Source organism: Fukomys damarensis, unplaced genomic scaffold, assembly GCF_012274545.1.
Source record: "Fukomys damarensis isolate Sample0158 unplaced genomic scaffold, DMR_v1.0_HiC HiC_scaffold_13, whole genome shotgun sequence".
NCBI classification, from domain to species: Eukaryota; Metazoa; Chordata; class Mammalia; order Rodentia; family Bathyergidae; genus Fukomys; species Fukomys damarensis.
The window spans coordinates 24,237,719-24,259,296 of record NW_022900925.1 but is presented as its reverse complement, the minus strand read 5'-3'; the positions used below and the strand labels follow the sequence as shown (position 1 = coordinate 24,259,296).

Sequence of the window (21,578 nt, the reverse complement as noted above, 5' to 3'; positions counted from 1 at the left end):
GGACAGGCTTTGCTAATTAGTTGGATAAAAGGTGTCTAGTAGCATTACATAGTCTATATTTGCATAAAATTTCTTTTGATCTCTTCTCATCAAGGATATTATGTATTATATAAATTTTGACAAAAGAAATACGGTTACTAGTCATGTAGCAGTCAGTTATAAGATACTGGAGCACCAGGTACACTGCTAATACAAAGATGAGTGATAGATGCAGTCTGGTAGAGTGCATTGAATAGAACAGGTTTTAAAAAGAAAGCATTTTGATAGGCTAAGAATGGAGCAAGAAAATAGGTGTGTAGGCTCTTGGGATCAGAATGTGTTGATGAGACCTTGTCAGGGTAGGTGATATGTTTATAATACTTTAAAATATGTATCAAAACTAGGCAGGATATAGAGATTTTTAAAATTTGAAAGAAAAGTGACTTAAGTAAACCTTTGTTTTATTTTTTATTAGGTCCAAACTGAATGACATGATAGATGCTATTCCAAAAAGTAAGAAGAACAAGAGATGTCAGTTGCACTCCTTAGACACACACAAGCCAAAACCCTTGGGGTAAGTAGAATTGAATACCAGAGCGCTTCATTGTTGTTAAGATGATAAACGTTGGTCCTGTTTAGTAAAAAGAATAAATATATTGCTAATTTCAATGTGTTAATTAGTTACACTCAGACGTAAGTCAAAATAAGTATGTTTACTTGTTCTCTATACCCATTTGGATTGAGACTATATGGGGTCCTACAGATTTTATATTAAGGTATTTTTTTCTCTTACATTAAATATGTTAGAAGTAGTGAAACTTTTATAGAAATTTAGCCAATGTTAAGGTCTTCAAAGTAGTCATAGCATCTTTTGATCAACAGCCACAATGTATAAATTGTTTTACTTATTTCTAGGTTTCCCTAATAATTTGTCAGTGATTATGAAAACAAATGCCTCCTTGAACGAATTATGTCAGTATGTTGTTTATGTAACTACCTTGCAGTTTTCTTCTTGCTTAGGTGTTACAGTGTCTGATGCTGCTTTCACTCCTGTCTCCAGACACGGGTCTGCAGCTGTCCTGTACAAAGTTGTTTGAGGGTGGGGATGGCAAGAAGAAGCCATGGAATTTGAAGGGACTTTGTAGGAAGTAACATGTTTTAGAGAGAATGGGATAATATAAAACTATACTTTGAGCAAGGTGAGGTGGCACACACCTTTGATTTGATTGGGTTTGATTCCCAATAGTACCCCCCCACACACAAAAGCTGGGCATGGGAATGTGTGCACTTTGAAAGGCTGAGGGAGAAAATGCCAAGTTCAGGCCCAGTAAGAAATTTCTCAAAATGAAAAACCAGAAAGGACCAGGGATGTAAATCATCGTAAAGTCCCTGCGTTCAATTCTCAGTACCAAAACAAACAAAAAATCCTGAGTTAACTGTTCATTTTGTAATATCTGAGAGTCATCATCACCATTCTTACAGACATTTTTATCCTAATGTAAGACATAGATGAACAAGTCATGGTCAAGTTAATAATCTCTTAATAGGTTCTTTTTTTTCTGTACTAAGGAACCAAGACAAAGTAAAAAAAATTGTCATGAAACATGTCAAACACAGGAAAGTAGAAAGACTATACAAGTAGTAGAGATTGTTGTTTTGAGATGAAATCTGTGTTGCCTAAGCTGGTTTTGAACTCATGTGCTCAAGTGATCCTCCCACCTCAGCCACCTCAGTATAAGTAGAGACTGTACAAGACCCCTACCCCATGTATCTACACACAGGTTTAATACTTATCAAAATTGGCTACATTTATTTACCCTTTTTCTTAGTGAATTTTCAGTTATTTGGTTTCTTTCTTTTTTTGTTTTTTGTTTTTTGTTTTGGTTTTTTGAGATAGGGTTTCACTATGTAGTTGAAACTGAACTGGAAGTTGCTATGTAGCCCAGGTTGGTCTTGAACTCACAGTGATCCTCCTGCCTCAGCCTCGAAAGTGCTGGTATTACAGGTGTGCGCCACCACATCTGGCTGATTTATTTTGTTTCTTTTTTTTTCCTCATTGAGTTCATTGGTACATTTTAGGTATACAGTATAGTTACATTCATTACTGGAATCTTGTACCTTTACATGACAGGTCTTGGTTTATTTGGTTTCTTGAGACAGAGTCTCATTATGTAGCCCAGGCTGGCCTTGAACTCCTGGGCAATCCTCCTGCCTCAGCCTTCCAAGTACTGGAATTACAGGCATGCACCACCATGCCCAGCATCCAGCCCTTTTTTTTGAAGGGGGGTTACTGGGGATCGAACTCAGGACCTTGCACTTGAGAAGCAGGCAGTGGAACCACTGAACTAAATTCCTGTGCCCCCAGCCCTTTTTTAATAAAAGATTTTTTTGTTTTGAGACAGTCCCAGTATCCCATTCTGGCTTTAAACTTTGAATCCTACTGCATCAGCATCCCAGAGTGCTGGTATTAATAGGTTTGTGCCACCACACCAGCTTCAAATTTTCTCTTTAGGAAGTGACCTGCTGGCTGAAGACGTAGAGTAGTAAGGTATTGAAAAGCCTGCTTTCTGGTTTGTTTTTTGCTTTTGAGAGCTTTGTTTTGTTTTTTTGGACAGGGTCTCATTATGTAGTTCAGACTGGCCTTGAACTTGCTATGTGGCCCAGGCTCGCCTTGAACTCAGTATCTTCCTGCCTCAGTCTCTTGAGTGCTGAGATTTTTTAATGCATATTCTCCTTCCCAATCCCCAATGCTGAGGATTGAATCCAGGGCCTCAGATGTACTAGGCAGGTGCTCTACTACTGAGTTACACTTCAGCCCCCTCATGCATAGTCTTTATTGAGGCCCTAAAAAGTAATTGGTATTACAGCTTTTCTTGCTTATCTGTGCTTATTGCTGCCGTTTTTTAATGCTAGTCTTTCCAGTTTTCCCTGGATCCCATCTGCTTTTCTTTTGTAGTGACTGCTTTGTCAGTTGTGGACTTTTATTTAATGGACATACAGCTATGTTTTCCTGTCTTTCAGCTTACAAGTAAAAATAAACCTCCATGAACTTCACTTTCCCTTCCAGCTATAGCCTCATTACATGAGAAGTCAAACATTATAGAAGGTTGTTTGCTGAGTATGGAATCAATATGAATGGAATTAAGCTGTTTTCTTTTTTCCTTTGTGGTACTGGGAATTGAACTCAGGGCCTTTGTGCCCCTTTTTTACAAGAAAATTTCTTATTTTGAGGCAGTCTTGGTAAGTTGCCAAGGCAGGACTTTAACTTAGAATCCTCCTGCATCTGCCTCAGCCTCCCAGAGTACTGGTTTTATAGGCATGTGCCACCATGTCTGGCTAAGCAGTTTCTCTCAACTAAAATAGCTTCATTTATTCCCATAGACCAGTGGTGGCAAACCTATGGCACTCATCCTGCAAATGGCTGTTTGTTATCACTGAAAGCTCTAAAAGGTTTGCCATCACTTCCATAGCCTATGTGGATAGCAGGCCAGTGAAAATACCCTGCTTAGCCAGGACACCTTTTCCAGTGTGGATGGTCACCCCTGTTGTGTGCTACTGCAACTCCCCATTTTATATTTCCACTGTTAGCCCTGCCTTTTTCTTATGTTTGTTTGAACTCTCAGGGAAAGTACAGTATTAATTCACTAGGTTTCAGCCTAGTAAGTAGCAACAATCCAGGTCACCTTTTCTGAGAATGTTCCCAAATCTGTGCAAGTACAGTGGTACCTTGGTTCATGAACTCAGTTCTCTCCACAATTCTGGTCACAAACTGAGTTGGATGAGAATCAAATCAAATTTTCCCATAAGGTCAGTATTGAACCTAACCATTGCATTTGATTTGGTTCTCATCCAACTAGGTTTGCAATCAGAATTGTGGAAAGAATCAAGTTCTCAAACAAAAGTACCAGGTTATTGCCTGGAACCAAGTTTGAGATCTGAAAGGACAGATAGGCCAAAGTTGTAGATTTGTAGATCATTACTGAAGTTTATGTTAGAGAATGATAAATAAAATCACCCAGAGGGAAAGCATAGGGTCAGAAAAAAGAATACTGAGGAATTGAACTCAGCATGGTGATGTCTATCTGTAATCTCAGCGATTCTAGAGTTTGAGGCCAGGAGGATTGCAAGTTTGAGGCCAGTGTTGTTCACGTAATGAGACCCTGTCTTAAGAGAATAAAAACAGATAGGGATGTATCTCTGCTTACTGGACTCTGGAAGCAGAGTCCAGATTGTAGTGGGGGCTTATACTGTCACAGATACAGTATAAGGTGGTGATGGATTAAATTAAATGGAAAGACCAGGAGTAGAACAAGGAAGTGAACCGCTTGATCTTGAAGGAATCTACAAAGGCATAAATACTTTGAGCCGTAGATCATCCAGGCATAATTAGAAAAAAAGAAAGTGTAAAAATCGAGGGTAGAAGGATTAAACATGATAGCTAGCACAGGAGTTAAGTTTTTTGTTGTCAGAAATAAGGGGAGCTGAACCTTGGCCTAAGGTCTTAGGAGAGGGAGTAGGGAGTCAAGTTGTGTGTATGAGCTGATGGGTTTTGGGCTAGGGCTTGAGAAATAGCTCTTTAGCTATTAGAGTAGATTAAAGACTCAGAGGTTTTCCCATCTCAAGTGTCTAGGGCAGTGAATTTCTAGGACTATAAATACATAGTGAGACCTGCAGAGTAAGCAGGAGCCTGTTGTTCTGCATCATGAAAAATCAAAGTGATTATCCTTGAATGAAATATAATAACACATTTCTCTTAGAATATATACCTGCAATAAAGCAGAATGCATGACCAGCACCATATTGAATCAAGGGGCAGGGTGAGAGTTGGGGAGTTTTTAAAAAAATTACTTGTACTTATTACTGATTTATAGCATCTAAGGTGTTCATCTTTTTGTGCTATCTTTAATAAATGTAAATGTTAAAACTAGATTAACCAGTGACTTTCCCAGCTACTTGCAAATGTGAAGGTAAATATTTTGTTGCCCTTGCGTAGCTATAAAGGGAGTCGTTTTAAGAAAAAAAGTTGTTCAATGATTATGTGAAATAGATAATTAGAAACTTCAGTTTGTGAAAGGTCGACTCTTGTTTATAGATGAAAATGTATTTTCTCAGTACTTTTGACTTCATTCCAAGTATATTTGCTTGTAAAATGCTTTTATAAACCAGTTGATGTTTATAATATACAACTAACTGTAAATATTTTAAATTGTATCAAGTGAAATTAATAGTCAAATAGATTTTATATAAAGATGCATGCACATGTTTAGCATTTTAATATGGTTAAATATGTAATCCTTATACAAATTTGCAAACTTATTCTACTAATATCAAAGAGTTCTTTATTTTAATTTACACTGTAGAAATTATTTCTTCAGATGATCTCAGTGTCACTAAGCTTTGTACCGTACTGTACCACAGTGAAGGGAGCAGTAGCAGTGTCAGTTCAGAGAAGTTAAGTACAGATAAGAGAAGTAGTGAAGACCACAGGAAGGACAGCAAGTGTAGGATCATTTTCCATTATGGACCTTTCCAGGGAACAGCCAGGTAAAATCAAGCAATCGTTTGTTCAGCCTTTTGAAATGTCTTAACCCTTAGATATTCCTAATTTTCACTAATACTTGTTCTTTCTGCAGAGGTTGTTGGATGGATGTATGGGAACTTATGTCCCAGGAATGCAGGGATGAAGTAGTTTTAATCGACTCTAGTTGTCTTTTAGAAACACTAGAAACATATCTTCGAAAACACAGGTAAGCCTAAGGTCATTGTGGTATGACATGGAAGGTGCCTTGGCTGTTTCATGTGGCCTAGTCTTTCCATTGATATCTGGCACTAGAAGGAGCTTATTGTCAGGGTGGGCAATTCCTTTATGGGGGTACCTCTCAGTGTTAGCCTTGTTTGAGTCAGTATCTCCTTTTTTTTTTTTTGGTTCTGGGGATCAAACTCAGGACCTTAAGCTTGTGAGGCAGGCAGCAGCACCACTGAGCTAAATCTCCGGACAGTATCTCCTTTTAATAATTTTAACCTTCCAGACTAGCCTTTCAAGAAACACAGACTGACTTAATTAATCTGAGTATAGTTAGTCATTTTGGAAACACTAATACTCTGTTTTTAATGATACAATCATGATGAACTTTGTAAGATATCAAGTTAAATAAGCAGCTTCTTACTTTGTAATAGTTTGAAATAGTCTTCATTTTATTTGCCAAAACCTTTAAATAGAATTGTTGGAGCTTGTGTACTTCATACACTATAAAAGTAACTGCACATTTTTCTTTTTAGAATACTACTTTTACAAAGGAATTTTCTAATTGTCATTAACATTTGGAAATTCATAGAGGGGGAGAGTGCAGTAGGAAAGGAAACTGGTAAGGGAGCCATCTAGAGATGGCATTCTTGGGAGTTCTGCTGTTACGGATTTGTCATATGTTGGGTTCAGGTTGTGTGTTCTTTGACTTTGGGAAAATTACTTTGGGGGTACTTCTAAATATATAGGTAAATGCTAAGAATTGAAGGTAACAAGAATGTTTATTTTGTATGGCAGTGAGTTGATGACCTACATACTAAATCTTTTCTCCCTGTAGTTTGGACTTGCTTATTTGCCTTTTGTTTGATTATATCCCAAAGAATAGAAAATGTATTAATTATTTGGAGTGAGGGAGCTATATAACAGATATAAAAACATATATCCTTCCTCTTTAAATATGCATTGGTTAACCCAAAAGGTAGCATTTTCAGGTGTGATAAACTATTCTCAGAGATAATGTTCTGGAGTTTACTGTGTTTTGGGATAATGTTTTCTGTTCATAAGAAACTAGAGTCCATTTTGTAAATATCTTAAGAGTGAGAAGAAAAATTATGATTAAGTGAGTAATTTAAGGGAGATTGATTTGAATATGAGTTCTTTCCATAACTTTGTATAGGTTACTTGACTTTTCAGTGCCTTAATTTGTCTGTTAAGAAAGAAATTATGACAGTGCTAGTCTTACAGGATTTGTTGGAATTAGTTAAATTTGTAAAGTTAAATGATACATACTGAATACTTGAAACAGTATCTGACAATATAGTAAGAACATCATAAAATGCTTGCCAGATTGCAGATTACTATCATGCCTCTGTTTCTAGTTTTGTTTGAGGTATAGGTTGAGTTTTTGAGGTATAGTCAGTTGAAAATGATTTCTAAATGTCTAAATATGTACTTTTAGGGCAGTATCTACTTTTTCTTTTAGCACTGTATAATGAATACCTATCAGCACCTTTAGCTAGTTAAATATGGTAGAACATCATTAGAAATGAGATGTTAGGAAACTGAAACCTCTGCCTTAAGTTTTTAAAAATTTATATGCGGTGGTACTTTTGCATACAAGAGAAATCACATTTCATTTTCTTTTCTTTTTTTTTGTGAGTTTTTTGTTTGTGCTCAGGTTTGAGCTAAGGTTTTGTTTGAGCTAAGGTTTCCTGAATATTAAGCACTTGCTCTACCACTGAGCTGCATGGCCAGCCAGCACCGTATAATTTTTGTTATTGTTATTTTGTATTTTTGGACAGGGACTCACTTGGTAGCCTAGGCTAGCCCAGAACTCAAGATTGTTTTGCTTCAGCTTTCCAGATAGTGAGATTACAAGCCACCATGCCCACTTCCCCATATAATATTTTAAATTTGTGTTTACTAGCCTCAAATTCATAGATTTTCTTCTCAGAGAGCCAGTTAGTAATAATGTAGGCCTAACTTTTCATCCAACCACATCTTAACTTGTTTCAGGAATTCAAAGGTAAAGAAACCAGCTGCTCTTTTCTTTCTAATTGATGAGTGTGAGAAATTTCTTCTTCCTCTAAATTGATAAGATCTTCTGTCATGTTATATACACTTAAGTTTTAACTACATTTATATATACATATACATGTTGTATACATTATGTGTTTGTATTGGGAAATTTTTTGGAAGAAAGAAGTTGAGATTTTGGAAATTATTTGTAAATTTAAAAATGCTTTTGTCTTTGTTATTTTCCCTATTTCTGTCCCCATCTCTAAATGCTTAACTCTAGTGATATATTGAAATATTGTAATTAAAATTTGAATCAGAGTTTACTACCTGAAAGAAGATGCCAACTATTTTTATAAATAGGAAGGGAACTTAGCTAAGAGTCATAGTTTGTTGCCTTTTGTTGTTGTTTTGTTTTGTTTTGTTTTGTATTTTTAAAGATAGGTTCTTACTGTGTAGGCCAGGCTTGCCTTAAACTTACTATGTAGCCTAGTCTGGACTTGAACTTGAGATACTCCTGCCTCATCCTCTCGAGTGCTGGGATTATAGGCATACTCCACTATATCTGGCACAAATAGCTCTTAAAGTAGAGCTAGGCTAATCCTTGAAACCTAATATTTTCTGGGCTTGTATTTTATGAATAAATGGTGGGGCCATATGGTATCAGTTTTTTCTTTCTTATGTCTCTTCTGTGTACCTTTTCAATTTCCTCTGCCTGATTCTTGTAGGCCATGTGCTTCTCTGGTTTAAAAATCATTTCCAAATAATGATCTACTTGTGTAATCCCTAAGTTTGTATTTACCTTATGTGTATACGTTTTTGTTCTTTGTTTTTTTTTGAGATCAGGGCTTGCTATATTTCCTAGGGTAGCCTCATCCTTCTGAGCTTAAGTGATTCTCCTGCCTTAGCCTCCTTCAGTAGCTGGAACTACAGACACGTGCCAACACACCCAGCCCTGTGTATGCTTTTAATATGTATATGCAGACTTTTTCTTTAATTCTCTTGATGGGAGTAAAATGTCATTGTCTAGAATACTGTTAGATATTGCATGGAATAATTACACAGCCAGTTCTTAATTTACAGGGTTTTTTTTCTAACAGATTTTGCACTGACTGCAAAAATAAAGTCCTCCGAGCATACAATATCCTTATTGGTGAACTTGACTGCAACAAAGAAAAGGGCTACTGTGCTGCACTCTATGAAGGCTTGCGGTGCTGTCCACATGAGCGGCACATACATGTTTGCTGTGAAACAGACTTCATTGCACATCTTTTGGGTCGTGCTGAGCCAGAGTTCGCAGGAGGGTATGAGTATGTAGTTTGCTAGAATGGGCTATCTAGCGCTTTGCTTCATTTTATTCTGAAAGTTTATTTCTATCACTTTCTGCCTCAGTATAAATTAAAGTGTTCCTGTATAAACTGTGCTTTGTTAATTGACTAAGTGGAAATACAGAAAAACTGTTCCTTGGTGTTCGGTTTAGTCCTCTGTTCCTTCTTGCTTGAAGGGAGGCAGGCTTTTTTGGCTTTCATTATTAAAGAATATCATTTTCATTTGAAAATGATTACAAGGAAGTTTTCTTCATCCATCGTGCATTTGCATGTTTAGATTTTATTCACAGTGATGGTTTTTTGCATAGAAGTGAGATCTTTGTAGCAGGGGATTAAGAAATGCTTTATTTAATGTAATTCACGAACTGGGTGTAATTGTTATTAAATTATATAAGAAGACCTAAAATGCTGTCTGGTTGTATTGTGAAAATAAAATTAGAAAAACTGTTCATAGGATAAATGAAACCTATTTCCCTTTATTTTATATATCTATGTCAGCCTTCATTTGAGTGCCTCTTTCAGGTAGGCATTTTAGAATTCAGAGATCTCTTTAAAGAATCACTGCAATAGTGCTGTGAACACTCTACTAAAGATTGGCCTAAAAGGCTTTTGCCCGTGTTTAGATTGCTTTGGTATTGTCCTTCTCCATTCTTCCTCAAAACCAAACAAAAAATAGGCATTTTGCTATAATTGGAAGGTAAAGGTACCATCATGTCTACTCTGAGAGAGGTACATAGGATTTTTCCCTTTTTTTTTTTTTTGGTGTAATATTGGGAATTGAATCCAGGGCCTTCACACTGATATGGCCCTGGCCCTTTTTATTTTTTTGAGAGAGAGTCTTGATCATGCACTAAGTTGCCCAGACTGGGCTCAGATTTGTATTCCTCCATGCTTCAGCCTCCCAGAGTGCTAGGATTACAGGCACATACCCCACCATGCCTGGCTGCACATGTGACTTCTCTCTACCCTAAAAATCCATCTCTTTGGAGCCAGTTCCTGAATTACCTTATTTTTTAGTAATATTAAGACTGAGTTCTACTTGCATGTGTATTTCTCACTGGTTATTATATACTTGTATGCTTGTGTAGTTATATACACACACAAACATTGTGTGCAATGTATGTAACTATCTTGCCATGAGATAGGCAGATTGTGTTTAAAACCTGAACTTACATATGTGTTATTTGACTCTTACTGTTTCACTTAAGGGTGTTAGGAATTAATGTATGATTTATTCTCTATTCTAGGCGAAGAGAAAGGCATGCTAAGACAATAGATATAGCTCAAGAAGAAGTTCTAACATGCCTGGGAATTCATCTTTATGAAAGACTGCATCGAATCTGGCAAAAACTACGGGCAGAAGAACAGACATGGCAGATGCTTTTCTATCTTGGTGTTGATGCTTTACGTAAGAGCTTTGAGGTAAAAACAATGGGTTGCTTTTGGTTTCAAGATTGCTTAATTAAGGGCTGGGGATCTAGCTCAGTGGTAACACACCTGTCTGGCAAGCGTAAGGTCCTGAGTTCAATTCCTGGTTCAAAAAAATAAAAAAGATTGCTTAATTAAATTATTGAACTGAATCTTTTTTTGGGGGGTGGAGTACCGGGGATTGAACTTGGGTCCTTGTGCTTGCAAGGCAGGCCACAGAACCGCTCAGCTAAATCCCCATCCCTCTGAACTGAATCTTAATGTAAGCCACCAGGGTGTTAGAGAGCTGTGACCCACTGATAGTTTGTAGCTTTAGTTGGGAAGGGGCTCTGATCAACTGGGATTAAGAAGTCTGTGGGTTTTTGTTTTTTTTTTTCATCCTACTACTTATCCAGCTTTGGTTTTTAGACTTACTCAGAGTACACTACCAAATTTGCTGATTTTTAAAAATGCTGCATTGAAACATAACTGATAAAGTTTAAAACAATGGCTGGGTGTGGTGGTGCACTCCTCAAATTCCAGGTATTAGGCGGATGAAGCAGGATGTTCATGAGTTGAGGCCTGGGCTACATAAGGAGTTCAAGGTTTGCCTGAATTACCTGCATATAGTGAGATCCTGTCTCAAAAAAAAAGAAAAAAAACAAAAAACGGCTAAAAACAGCCCAAAAGTAAGCAACAAAACTAGAAGCCTTTAATAAATCCCCAATTGTGTGATGAAATAAAAGTGGCTGGGGTTTGTAGCTCAGTGGTGGTAGAATGTTTGCCTACCTTGTGTTTGGGTTTAATTACAAAAAAACCCTTTAGTAGCAAGCTGGAGACACTTTTTAATGCTACTATTAGATTTAAAGCTTGTGGTTTGGTAACATTTTCTCAGTTTATAAAGAGCATATATATTTTAGCTGGTGAGTATTTTGTATATACTAGGCAAGGTTGTAATCTTTTAATTGGGTTACCAGTTCCTTTTGAAAATTCGATGAAATCTTTTTCCACATGTCTGTCCATGGATTTTAAGCATCCTGTTCTGGACTATCTTTGAGATGATGTATACTAGTTTTTAATTTTTAATTCTCTTTGTATGTTTACCCCTTCAGAGATTAGATCATCTAATCAGATCTTTTTATTATGTGAAATAAGTGAATTTTTATTGTACTATGTTAAAATTCTGAAATTTAAATTTAGAATATTGGTAGTTTGAAATAGGAATGTGTATTAAGTGTATTTTCACCATGGGAGTTAGTTGTAAATTGACTTCCTAAGTAGGTTCTAAAGACTGTCTTCATTTAGGATATTAAAAACAGATATAAGAGCTGGGCATGGTGGCACACACCTGTACTCCCAGCACTTGGGAGCCTGAGGCAGGAGGATCACTGTGATTTCAAGACCAGCCTGGGCTCTACATAGTGAGCTCCAGGTCAGTCTCAACTACATAGTGAGACCCTATCTCGAAAAAAAAAGAAAAAAGAAAAAATCAGATATAAGACCCTAGGATTTGATCCCTAGCACAAAGTAATGAAGATGATTTTTTTCTGTTTTGTTTTGTTTTTTTGAGACAGTGTCTCACTATGTAGTTGAAACTGACCTGGATCTCACTAAGTAGCCCAGGCTTGTCTGGAACTCACAGCAATCCTCCTGCCTCAGCTTCCCCAAGTGCTGGGATTACAGGCATACACCACCCCACCTGGTGATGAAGATGATATTAAAATTTAAAAATTCTTTATGGGAACTATCTGGTAAAATTGTATCACGAAATATTAGTTGGGTGTACATTTAAATTAACAATTTATCATGGAATAATAATTATTCACTCTCTATTTTGTTTTTGTAATAGATGACTGTGGAAAAAGTACAGGGTATCAGCCGATTGGAACAACTTTGTGAGGAGTTTTCAGAAGAAGAACGAGTAAGAGAACTCAAACAAGAAAAGAAACGCCAAAAACGGAAGAATAGACGAAAAAACAAATGTGTATGTGATATTCCTGCTCCCTTACAAACAGCAGAAGAAAAGAACGTAAGCCAGGATAAGGTAACATCTTTAGTATCGGTTCATCGATGTATAGTATAATTTATAAAATATATGTATTGCTTTAGACAGAAGTATTGCTGTAAGCTAGATTTAGGCATTTTTGCTGTTTTTCCAGGAGTCAGCTCCTACATGAGGGTATTGGCTTTTATTGTGCGAGCCACAATTTTCGATGTTACACATTTGTTTTATAAAGATAACACTAGGTAGTTAACTCTTTACCTGCCTTTAGGGTGCTTCCAGATTAAAGTAAAAATGTGCAATGTTTCCCCTGTACATGACTTAGAGCAGTTCTCAATCTTTTAGTCATGTAATCCCTTTACAGCCTTAAAATTTAAGGTTCCCAGTGGGCTTTTGTTTGTGTGGGTTAGATTTAGCAAATTTTTTTTTTTTTTTTAAATGTTTTGAGCCATGTATTTCAGGCTGTTCTTAAACTCACTATGTAGCCCAGTCTGGACTCGAACTCATGGTGATCCTTCTGCCTCAGCCCACACGTGCTGGGATCTCAGGTGTGCACTACCACACCCAGCCTTAAGAGCTTTTTTACATGGTTGTAGGTATTCTTTAGCATTGCAGCTGAACACAACTGGTTCTGAAAGATTAGTTAGTTGTGATACAGGATACTTCATCAGTGACCTTTTCATACTCTTTTGTTTGCTTATGTTCTGTTTTGGTGGTGCTCCAAATCAGATGCTAGGTGACCGTCTACCACTGGGCTACACCTTTAGCTCTCATAGTCTGTTAAATTAAAAATTTTTGGACTGTATTATACTTTGAATAGATCTTTTATTCATGCATGTTAACATCATGCTTTGGAATTCATTTGAGAGGTACTAATTTGCTGAGTTATGCAGGTCTTCTAGATAGTGACATCTCATTATATAATATCAGATAATCACATATGCTAAAAATCTCCTCTGAGCCAGGAATGGTAGCACATGCCTGTAATCCTGGCATTCTGGAAGGCTGAGGCAGGAAGACTGCAAGTTTGAGCCCAGTCAGTACAACTTAGTGAGAACCTTTCTCAAAATAATAAAGAAGGGCTAAGGATGTAGCCCAGTACAAAGGCCTTGGATTCAATTCCCAGTGCTGGGGGAAAACTTACTGTTGGTTCTAGTAAACAAATCTTGAGCATTATATCTGGATGAGGTGGTGCATACCCATAGTCTTGAATTGAGACGATCACCCATGAGTACCCACGAGTTTGAGGCCATCCTGGGCAAAAGAAAAAAAAAAAGTCTAAATATTAGGATGGTTCAGGTTTGCAGTGCTATATACAAGTTTTCAAAGTTCTGACTGTTTTAGAATCTGAATTTTGTCATTGAAAACATACTGTCCATTTTTTCCTCAATTTGAGGTGACAGACTCACTTCATTTCTGAGGAAGTACCTGCTGAGCATCCAAGTCTGAAAAACTGTACTTTGTTTCTCATTCTTTCAAGTGAAATTGACATTCCAGGAAACAAGGAACTAGTTCAGCTTGTGACGCAAGTGGTTGGCCAAGTGTGTTCCTTGAGACAGCCATTGCAGTTCAGCACATAACAGATGTGCTTTAAGCAGACTGCCCATATGTCACAGATGATTAAAAAGACTCTTCACTGTTGATATCTAAGAAAACTTGTATTTTACTGCTTCATAAAAGACATTTACAAGTGAAATGTCCTTTTATTTGTGCTGAAAATATATTTTTTTTATGCTGAAATATTTGACAACTAAGGAAACAGTGACTTTTGGTATAGTATTGCTGCCACTGCCTTGTTTTGTGCTAAGGCACCATTGCTTTTGTACTGTCAGTCTGTCAGTACAGTGACAAGGACAAATAACATTGAAGTATTCTGATAAAATAGTTGAGGGGCTAGGGATTTAGTTCAGTGGAGCCATGCCTGCCTGGCAAGTACGAGGTACTGAGTTCGATTCCTGGTACCAGAAAAAAATAGTTTTGACTTAGAGAACCTCCTCCCTTGGTGTCAGTGGACCACACTTTGAAAGGGCTGCTATCTGAGATTTGGTTGATAATGTTAGCTCTTAATGTAGTTTCCATTGGTTAACAGTCTTGAGGGTGGCTTAATGATTTTTCATGAGAATAATCTTTCCATTTGTTGACCTCATAACTAATTAGGTAAAGGTATTCAAATGTAGCCAGTTACGGAGATGAAGCTTTTTACTATCTCTTAATGTTAATCTTTAAAGGAAACAGACTTCATAGAAAATAGCTGCAAAGCCTGTGGCAGCACCGAAGATGGGAGTAGTTGTGTAGAAGTCATTGTTACCCATGAAAATACATCATGTACCTGTCCTAGCAGTGGCAATCTTTTGGGGTCCCCTAAAATAAAGAAAGGTAAGTACATAATTTTTTTAACTAACTTTTTTGTTTTGGTTTTTTGAGACAGGGTCTCACTATATGTAGTTGAGACTGACCTGGAACTCACTATGTAGCCCAGGCTGGTCTCAAACTCACAGTGATCCTCCTGCCTCAGCCTCCCAAGTGCTGGAAGTACAGGTGTGTGCCATCACGTCCGGCAAATTTTTTTTTTAAACAGGGTAACAGGGCGTCACTAACTGAGGCTGGTCTGGAACTTGGGGCAGTCCTCCTACCTCAGCCTCCCAATGCTGAGATTACAGGCATGCACTACCACATCCAGTTCAAAATTAACTCTTAAGTCTGTTCTTTTAAATGTAAGAGGTTTTAGAGATTTTAAATCTAGAATTTAAAATTTGCTTTATAAACCTCCCAAATCATGTAATTTAGTCATATATTTAATATTTCTGTTTTCTTTATGTTGTTTGATTAGTTATTGTTTGACAAAACAAAGAGCCTTAAATCCTTAACATATTTTCATTATTTAATTTTTGCCATTTCTTTTCTTGGTTTTTTTGTGACGAGGTCTCATCACTATATAGTCCAGGCTGGCCTTGAATTTGTAGCAATCCTCCTGCCTCAGCCTCCTATATGCTGGGATTACAGGCACACACCACCATTCCTGGCTTGTCTACTTTTAAGCCATCAATTTTGAAATATCTTTGGTTCACTATGTCCTAAAATAATTAGGGTGTGTTAACCGTGAGTCTCACATGATCTGTTTTCAGGCATATCTCCACACTGTAATGGCAGTGATTGTGGATACTCGTCCAGCATGGAAGGGAGTGAAACAGGTTCTCGGGAGGGCTCAGATGTTGCTTGCACCGAAGGCATCTGTAACCATGATGAACATGGTAGGTTCAGATCACACTTCTACACTTTGTGATTTCCATTGCATGGCTGACTTTAAAAGCTTAAATAAGGATGATGATTATTACTTCCAGCTGATGACTCCTGTGTTCATCACTGTGAAGACAAAGAAGATGATGGTGATAGTTGTGTTGAATGTTGGGCAAATTCTGAAGAGAACAACACAAAAGGAAAAAATAAAAAGAAGAAAAAGAAAAGCAAGATGTTGAAATGTGATGAACACGTAAGTGTCGTCTTGAGATGTTAAACCTTTATTTGTTGAGAACCTGTTTTCCTTAAAAAATTGCCCTGGTTTAGTTTTCTCAGATAGGTTCTTGTTATGTAGTTGAGACTGACCTTGAACTCACTGTGTGGCCCAGACTGGCCCTGAATTTGCAGTAATCCTCCTGCCTTAGTCTCCTTAGTGCTGGGATTATAGGTGTTTGTACCCACGTTTAGTGGACTTAAATGAGTATTTCACAGACTTTCATTGGTTGTTCATCTTGTGTGTCTGGTTCGGGGAGGTTATTTGCCCAAAAGTCCACATGAGTCATAAATCCAGTTCATTCTTTTCATAATACTTTTAATTTATTAGCTCTGTAATCTTGAATATGTTTAGTTTTCCTGTTTTAAAAGTGGATATAATAGTTCCTATCATATTAGTTTCTGTGCAGGTGGTACAAGACTATGTGACAAGTTAGCAAAGCATCTGGGATGTAGTAAGTACTTAATGCCAGCTGCAGCTATTACTCTGTATTTCTTCTAAAGGTTGCTCCATCAACTTTTTTTTTTCTTTTTCTTTTTTTTGTACTGGTGATTGTAACTAAGGCCTTTTATTTTGAAACAGTGTCTTGCTAGCTTTAGCCAGCCTGGGCTTGAAGTTGGAATCCTCCTCCCTCAGCTTCCCAGAGTGCTGGGATTATAGGGGTATACCACCATGCTTGCTGTGTTTTTTTGTTTTTGTTTTTAAGAAGAATTGCTATTATTCCCTGCCTTTTTACTTGGAACGTCTTTTGCTGTTGCTGTGATTCCAGATCCAGAAACTTGGAAGCTGTATTACAGATCCGGGTAATCAAGAGACCTCAGGAAATACCGTGCACACAGTGTTTCACCGTGACAAGACCAAAGATGCACATCCTGAAAGCTGTTGCAGTGCTGAAAAGAATGGGCAACCACTGCCCTGGTTTGATCATAGGAAAAATGTACCTCAGTTTTCAGAACCCACAGAAACATCATTTGGTCCTGATTCCGGAAAAGGTGCCAAGAGCTTAGTTGAACTCCTTGTAAGTAGTCCATGATGTCTTTCTGTGGGTGCGGGAATAGTATCTCAGGTGGGCCCTAGAGCAGAGCTGTTAAGAGATGAAGGCTGGTGCTCCATTGCACAGCTGACTTCATTTCTGTTCTGCTCATGGTTTATGCAGTCACCCTGGAGCATATTTTCTTAGAGTTGGGACTCCTTGGAACAGGATAGATACAGCATTGTTGTAGGAATCCGCCTCCTTTGAAGATAGTTATTGAAGCAGATTTTTGCCCAAGTAGCAAATCACCCTTCCAGACCAGAAAAGCATACAGATTCTGAACCAAAGCCTGAATTTTAGGTTGCTTCCTTTAAGCAACATGTAGGCTAAAAGCATAACAGAGCTTTTCCAAAGCTTTCGTAATTGATGCAGCTCCTGAGGCTTTAAGTGAGTTATACTGGATTACAGATGACTCAGTTTATAGTTGTGTGTGGGGAGGAAAGAGAAGAGATTGGCATTTTCTCATAGTACAGTAGTACCTCAGTTCATAAACTTAATACCGTGCTTGCAATTTGATTGCTACCAGAATCGTGGAATGAATTCTGTGACCAGAATAGTGGAAAGAATTAAGTTCGTGAACCGACGTACCATTGTTAATTAGTGCCTTGATAGAACCAAAAGAAAAAAATTTTAGTATGTGGTTGTAAATTTAATAGTGATGCTGTTTTAAGTTATCTTTTTACTTAGTTTGTGGAGATAAATTTCAATTAAGATCAACTACTGAAAAGTCCGTTTTTTTTAAATTTAGTAACTAAGTTGGTAGTAGTGGCACCTGTCTATACTCCTAGCATTTGGGAGGCTGAGGTGATAGGATTGCTATGAGTTCAAGGCCAGCCTGGACTACACAGTGAGACCCTATCTCAAAAATAAAATAGAAAAAGTCCTTAAAATCTGGTAACTAGTTGTCACCATCTCTGGTCCCCCCCCCCTTTTTTTTTTTGGTACTCAAACTCAGGACTTTGCACTTACTAGGTAGGCACTGTGCCGCTGAGCTGCATCCCCAGCCCGCTGGTCACTTTTTAAAGGCAGAAAATAAACTCCTAGATGTGTGGGATAAATTGTAGATTCAAGGTTTCGAACCAAGTTGAGTTGGGTTTTATTTTCCCTTATTACTTTCTAGGACAAAGTGGTATGTTGATTCTGTAAATGCTCCACTTAAAGGCTTTGTATGACTGAATTGAAACTAAAGAGCTAGGCTGCTTTAACTTTTTGCTATTCTCTTTGTATGAGCATAGCGTTTTGCATTTTTTGTTTGTTTTGTTTTGTTTTTGGTCTTTTGAGACAGCGTCTCACTATGTAGTTGAGTCCGACTCATTATGTAGCCCAGGCTGGTCTCGAACTCACAGCGATACTCTGCTGAGTTCTGGGATTACAGGTGTGCACCACCACTCCTGGCTGTGTTTTGCATTCTTTGTTATTGTTTTTTTTTTTTTTTTTTTTTTTTTTTTTTTTTTTTTTTTTTTTTTTTTTTTTTTTTGAGGCAGGGTCTCACTATGTAGTTGAGACTGACCTGGAACTCACTATGTAGCCCAGGCTGGTCTTGAACTCACAGTGATCCTCCTGCCTCAGCCTCCCAAGTACTGGGATTACAGGCCTGTGCCACCATGCCCAACTGCATTTTGCATTCTTAAAGTCATGGTCTTAACTAACTGCTCCTTTAATTTACAGGATGAGTCTGAATGTACTTCAGATGAGGAGATCTTTATCTCGCAAGATGAAATACAGTCCTTTATGGCTAATAACCAGTCTTTCTACAGCAATAGAGAACAATACCGACAGCACCTGAAGGAGAAATTTAATAAATACTGTCGCCTAAATGACCACAAGAGGCCCATTTGTAGTGGCTGGTTGACAACAGCTGGAGCAAATTAAATAAATAAAATAGCTCTGTCTGTCAGTGAAACACTCAAGATGACTACTGCGCCTTCTCTTTCAAAAACTCTTAAATTTAGTGACTTACGGCTAAGTTTTATCTTAAATCAATGTGATTCTTGTTTTGGGAGATGGTGGAGGTAACTTCATTAGTTTGTTCTTTCTTCAGGCTTGTGTCTTTAGTTGCGTGGCTGCACAGGCCTGCCATATGATTTAAGCCATCTCTTTTCATTAAATGTTTCTCTTCCTGTGAGACTTACTAAAGCAACTTAGTGGCAAAAAGTATTGTACTTATACTTCTGTACAGAAATGACAATGAGCTGAATATATGGTTTTACAAAGTAGACATCCTCTTGCAAAATGTTTGGATGTAATGTTAAAGCGCAATGTGCAAAATTTAAAATAAAGAATATTTATTAATACGCATAGTAGAATTTGGTGTTCATGTTTCTACTTGATGTGTGGAGGTACTTTACATTTGTGACTTGTACTTAGCCAGTGTTGGTGTAGAGGATGAAGAGTAAATGAGAGCTGAGTGTAGTTGTGCATGCCTATAATTCCAGCACTCAGGAGGCTGAGGCAGGAGGATCACTGTCAGTTCAAGGCCAGCCTGAGCTACAGGCTTAAAAAACCATAAAAAAATAAAAAAAGCAAATGAGAATAGAGATACAGAACATTGTTGAAGATAAAATCTTCCCTTGATTAAAGTTATACAAGTCGAGAAAAGCAGTTTCTAGTCTCATTCTGAAAGAAATTTTCTGCAGTACATTTTAAATACTGACTAGCATCTGACTTTTTCATGAGACTTTGTTTAAAGGTCCCTAAGATATAAGAAAAAACACCTCTTACATTCAGAGATTCATCTTGACCTAGAAGAGTGAAAACAAAAGGTGGCAGAATTTCCACCAAGGGTTGTCTGATCCGGAATTGCTCAGCATGTATGACTGGGATGAGAAGGCTGCACTCAGCCCACTGTGGTCTCTGGTTTATATCAGTCTTCGTGGTTTTCCAACAGTAAAGTCATTATGGCCTTAGAATTCACTGCTGTCACAAGCTGTCTTGAGTACTGAAGGAGAAAGATTTCTCAAGTGTAGCATTTTGCTGACATTTAAAAGGTCAGGTCAAAATAGTTCAGTAAACGTAGAGTTTCGTGTCTGCAGGTTGATACTACTTGGTGGCAGCAGACAAGTGGTAGGGCAGCCAGTAAGTACCTCTGTGCAATGGGGATGGTGCAGACTGTATAGGCTTTCTACCACTGGATCATATTTCTAATCCGATTTCAAGTGGGCACAGAGGACTCATTTAATTTTCATAGTTGGTGGCATTTCTTTGATTTACTTCTAGACTTTCCATCAAAGTGTTGTATAGGAATTGGGGCAGAGGTAAAATGCGTAATGATTCCTCTTAGACTCTTGTTTGCTCCCATCATGAAGTTAATTAAATGACTGTGGGGTTCCCACATCCTTTGGCTCTGAGGCTGATCTTTCTGCTATCCCCTCCCCTCTGCTCCTGTGCTGTAGATTGAACCCAGCATGCTAGTAGGCAAGTGCTTTACTGCTGAGTTAAAACCTCTGGCCTCAGACCCAATTTTTTCTTTTTTTGGTATCAACCGAAGTCGGGACCTTGTTCTTGTGAGGTAGGTGGCGGAACCACTGAGCTGAATCCCCGGCCCATAGACCCAATTTTCTTCTGGAAATTGGCTATTATTAAGAATTGGAAGTGCCCTTCACGGTGGTGCACTCCTGTAATTCCAGTTACTCAGAGACTGAGGCAGGGGGTTCACAAGTTTGAATCCCCCATGGGCAACTCGGCAAAACTCAAAATTTTAGAAAAGGGCTAGGAATGTAGCTCAGTGGGAGGTTCTGGGTTTAATCCCCAAGACTGAAAGAGGAAAAAAACCAGAAGTGAGCCATTTTCAGAACTGATGGAGTAACCCAAGTAGCCAGGGAGCAAAGTGACCTTTATTCTGAATGAAACCAACAACACAAGAAGGGAAAATGAAGTGAAAGCAGTTGAAGAGCACATTTGTAGCCTAAGCCTGTCTTCACACTATGCTTCTATCGATATCTCATTTTTAAAATGAAGATATTAAAGTAAAATGAAAACACTGGGCGGGTAGAGCACTTGCTTAGTCTGCCCTGGGTTTAAACCCCAGTACCTAATTGGGGGAAAATAGAGGATGGTTGTAGGGATTAGTGAATATATTAGAAGTGGCTGCCACGGAGTAACCACTCAGTAAGTTGTTGGCTCTTTACATTTGCTACAATATGAAGGGGTAGGACCCCTGAGTTGGAGACATTAGACCGTTTAGGGACAGAATCTCCTAATGCTAGTGATACTATCCTAAGCCCAAGAGACCAGGTAGGGTCAGTAAGAGTTCTTTCCAAGGTCATCCAGCGTTGACGGCGAAGACACTTGGCCTTTTCTGGTCTGAATTCTTCCCATCAGCCACCAGCTGGTTTGAAAGGGAGGCACTTAAGTGTCCTTAATTCCTTATCCCGAATTTAGGGGTCTGGTACAGGTAAGAGACTGAGCGGAAAGCCTTGAGTGCTCGCATCCCCGCTCGGGGAGCCGGGAGCTGTCAGGGCGACCCCAGGGAGTGCAGTTTTCCCCGGCAGCTTTGGGCGCGCGGGGCCGCACCGGAAGGGGCCGCACCGGAAGGGCCGGACCGCAAGGAAGGGGCGGGA

At 38.2% G+C, this 21,578-nt stretch overlaps 1 protein-coding gene across 5 annotated transcripts in view; it reads left to right on the top strand.

Moving 5' to 3' along the window:
- Window positions 1–19,311, top strand: part of Ggnbp2 (gametogenetin binding protein 2) — a 36,238-nt gene extending 16,927 nt beyond the window's left edge. For 2 of the 5 annotated variants that reach the window (XM_019207826.2, XM_010626784.3), the window contains 11 exons: window positions 455–553; window positions 5,398–5,523; window positions 5,613–5,726; window positions 8,839–9,048; window positions 10,314–10,488; window positions 12,323–12,517; window positions 14,704–14,851; window positions 15,601–15,726; window positions 15,817–15,965; window positions 16,756–17,004; window positions 18,688–19,311. In XM_019207826.2, the coding sequence (XP_019063371.1) occupies window positions 455–553; window positions 5,398–5,523; window positions 5,613–5,726; window positions 8,839–9,048; window positions 10,314–10,488; window positions 12,323–12,517; window positions 14,704–14,851; window positions 15,601–15,726; window positions 15,817–15,965; window positions 16,756–17,004; window positions 18,688–18,891 (1,795 nt within the window). In that variant the 3' untranslated portion in view covers window positions 18,892–19,311. The remainder of the gene's footprint in view (window positions 1–454; window positions 554–5,397; window positions 5,524–5,612; window positions 5,727–8,838; window positions 9,049–10,313; window positions 10,489–12,322; window positions 12,518–14,703; window positions 14,852–15,600; window positions 15,727–15,816; window positions 15,966–16,755; window positions 17,005–18,687) is intronic. The other 3 variants (XM_010626785.3, XM_010626789.3, XM_010626787.3) reach the window with 3 other exon arrangements.
- The last annotated feature ends 2,267 nt before the right edge of the window (window positions 19,312–21,578 follow it).